Below are 3,120 nucleotides of genomic sequence, written 5' to 3'. Positions count from 1 at the left end.
CGACCCCTTTACCCTCTGAACCACCCCCCCCACCCCGACCTCTAACCCCACCCCAACCCGCCTGATACCCCCTTGGTTTTTAGCCTCTAGAAATTGTGCGGCCAGCCCTTATCCATGCCTAATAGCATTCACGTCAGTGCCCACAAGTGGGATCCCCCAACCCCTTGACCTCCCCCATCTCCATGAGACTGTGCCACATCGCCTCCATGGGGCAGAACTTCTTCACTGACGCACACACCTGCCATACTGTTCATAGCACCCTGTCTGGGGCCTTGGCCTGTATATAGTCCACAAGAGTTCTTATCCTGGGTCCCACAAATCACATTCCTCACATCTCACTCACCCCACGAGGCAGAAACCACTACCATCCCACCCTCTGACCCTACCCCATGAAATTTCCCTTTGATCTTCAACCCTTCCTCCCAAACCCTCATGCCTTGATAATAGTAGATTAAGTTCCAAAGCCCTCTAACCGTCTAATCCTGACTGACTCCTGGCCCCTTAGACTCCTGTTCTAATTCCTTGAACTTGTAATGCTGACCCTCTAACCTCCCCCCACCCCCGCCCGACATATTAAAACCTTGATTCCTTAAGTCTTTGACATCATTTACCACCTCCCATGCCTCCTGACTATTTCCTCCCCATCATCCCCAACCCCCAAACTTCCCTCTTCCAATATGGGATGTTCTGACAACTCCCCGCCCCGTTTTCTCCAATGTCCTCCCTGTCTCCCTTTTCTCCATATTCCCTTTTCCTTCCTTCTCTTTCTCCATCTGTCTTTTGTGGTGATCTGGTCTCTTTGCCTCTTTACCTGACACTTCTTTTTCCCCGAGCTGCTCTCTTTTAATGTCTACTTCTGTCATTTTCTTGGTCTCTGATTCTTTGGCATCTGTGTCCTCTCTCTCTCTCTGGCTATATCTGTCTGCCTGACTCCACATCTTTTCCTGGCTCCATCTCTCTCTTTCCCTGTCTTTCTCTCGCCTTTCTTTCTCCGTGGCCCGGGCCCCAGTTCTGAACCAGCTGGAGGAGTTGCTGAGCGACATGAAGGCGGACGTGACCCGCCTGCCAGCCACGCTGTCCCGAATACCCCCCATCGCAGCCCGCCTTCAGATGTCCGAGCGCAGCATCCTCAGCCGGCTGGCCAGCAAGGGCACAGAGACTCACCCCACACCGGTAACCCTTCCCCTGACTCCACTTTCCCTGTTGGTACTCCTGCACACAGACAGATGCTTCCTTCAGAATCCTATACAGTGTGGAAAACGCCCACACACACTCCTCAGTGTGGAGTCCCCCTGCCTCTGCCATACCCCCCAGTAGCTCTGGATTTCTCCCCTACAGCTTCTCCCTCTCAGGCTGTGGCCCCTCTAACTTGGGCTCGCTCTCTCTTCCAGGCCTTCCCCCCGGGTCCATACGCTACACCTCCGGGGTACGGGGCGGCCTTCAGCGCCGCACCCGTCGGGGCCCTGGCCGCCGCAGGCGCCAATTACAGCCAGATGCCAGCAGGGTCCTTCATCACAGGTCAGCTGCTGACTTCCCGCCTCCTCCTCGTTGCCCTCTTCCTTTCCCAAGCTTCACCCCTGCTCAGCTGCCCTTTACTTGTCCAGCCCATCTCACTTCCTTGGATGTGCCCAGGGTTTCATGGAATGGAGTGCTTCTAGACATTATTTTTCCCATCCCTAACTTCTCTTACATCCCCATCGTCAGAAACCCCATCCAGGGCTTTACTGGTTCTGTGGACTAGTACCTGAGCCACCTACTCCTGGGTTACTTCAGAGAAAGAGTGTGAAATCAGAAGGGGGTTATAGTGAATGCTGGAGCACGAGTCCCATCACACACACAGTGGGGCGTCTCAGGAGAGGGGTCCGCCCTGCTCTGCACACCCTAGAAAATTGGACCTGGCATGAGGTGACCTAGAAGTAAGAACATAACTGTGGTCAGGAAGCAGTGGACGATGGGTAGAGAAGTAGGGATTGACCCTTCCTTACCCCCTTCCCAAACAGCCGCCACCAACGGCCCTCCAGTGCTGGTGAAGAAGGAGAAGGAAATGGTGGGGGCATTGGTGTCAGACGGGCTGGATCGGAAGGAGCCCCGAACCGGGGAGGTGATCTGTATAGACGACTGACCGGATCCCAGGCCTGCCCTTCACCCAGGTCCCGGCCCCGAGGTCGACCCCCAGCTCAGGCTCTGGGGCCTGCTGCCAGTCCTCCACCTTCCCCACCCCTTGGGCCACCACTGGGCTAGGAGCCCCTCTGCCCCTCTCTATAGTTCTCTTCAAGAAGGGCCCTTGTTTTTCTCCACCCCATGCACCTTTCCCACCGCGCTTTGAAGACTGTGCTGGTGAGAAGGGGTCTGGGTGGAAGGTGGTGAGCAGGGTCTTCCGAGTACCTTTATCCCCCACTGCCAAACACACGCAGCTTCCCAATAAAACGGTTCTGGGGAGGAGAGAGGTGGAGCCTCCCCAGGTTTTAATCCTGCAACATCAACTCCATCTCTTGCAGAAGTGGGGGGTTAGCTTTGCCTGGCTTGTAGGAACTTTGGTGGGGAAGAGCTTTGAAGAGAGGCAGGTGACTTTAGAGAGGGGTGACAATGAGCCCTGGGAAGGTGGAAGAGAAGAGGAGGGGCAGCTCCATGTTTCCTTCCCCTCCCTCCCTGCAGATGGAGGGTGGAGCAGTTATCAGGGAGGGAGTCCATTGCTGTTCAGCCTCAGAATAAAGGAGCCATTCACTGGCTCAGTTACCTCCTGCGTACCGGCATCTTGTGTTGGCAATTTTCCCCCCTCCCTAGGGACCAATGACCACCCCTGCAAAGAGTAACATTTGGGTGATACTCCCTTAAGCCAAAGAGGAGCTCCCCAATCTGTTCTAGGGACCCAAGTAACCTAGAAAGGGTGGCAGAGAACACAATGGGCCAGACATGGGGGGAGCCCCCAGTTTGGGGGCTCAGGTTCTTGGAGGATTTCTACCTTCCCTCCTGAAGACCTGGATGTGGACTAGAGTGGGTCAGGCAGGGGGCCTAGTCAGGGGACTACCTTGCCTTCAAGACCAGAGCAGAATAGCAGAGGGCAGGCTGGGGAGATATGGGCACACCCTCCTCCCCAGGAGGGGCTGGGGGGAGTGGGGG

At 55.8% G+C, this 3,120-nt stretch overlaps 1 protein-coding gene across 1 annotated transcript in view; it reads left to right on the top strand.

The window, feature by feature from the left end:
- CHD3 (chromodomain helicase DNA binding protein 3) overlaps window positions 1-2,753 on the top strand; it is a 23,530-nt gene extending 20,777 nt beyond the window's left edge. The window contains 3 exon segments of the mRNA XM_010843206.1: window positions 914-1,173; window positions 1,392-1,518; window positions 2,001-2,753. Of these exon segments, the coding sequence (XP_010841508.1) occupies window positions 914-1,173; window positions 1,392-1,518; window positions 2,001-2,122 (509 nt within the window). The 3' untranslated portion in view covers window positions 2,123-2,753.
- The last annotated feature ends 367 nt before the right edge of the window (window positions 2,754-3,120 follow it).

Source organism: Bison bison, unplaced genomic scaffold, assembly GCF_000754665.1.
Source record: "Bison bison bison isolate TAMUID 2011002044 unplaced genomic scaffold, Bison_UMD1.0 scf7180017864180, whole genome shotgun sequence".
NCBI lineage: Eukaryota > Metazoa > Chordata > Mammalia > Artiodactyla > Bovidae > Bison > Bison bison.
The sequence above is the reverse complement of the archived record's forward strand: the minus strand, read 5'-3'. Positions and strand labels throughout refer to the sequence as shown.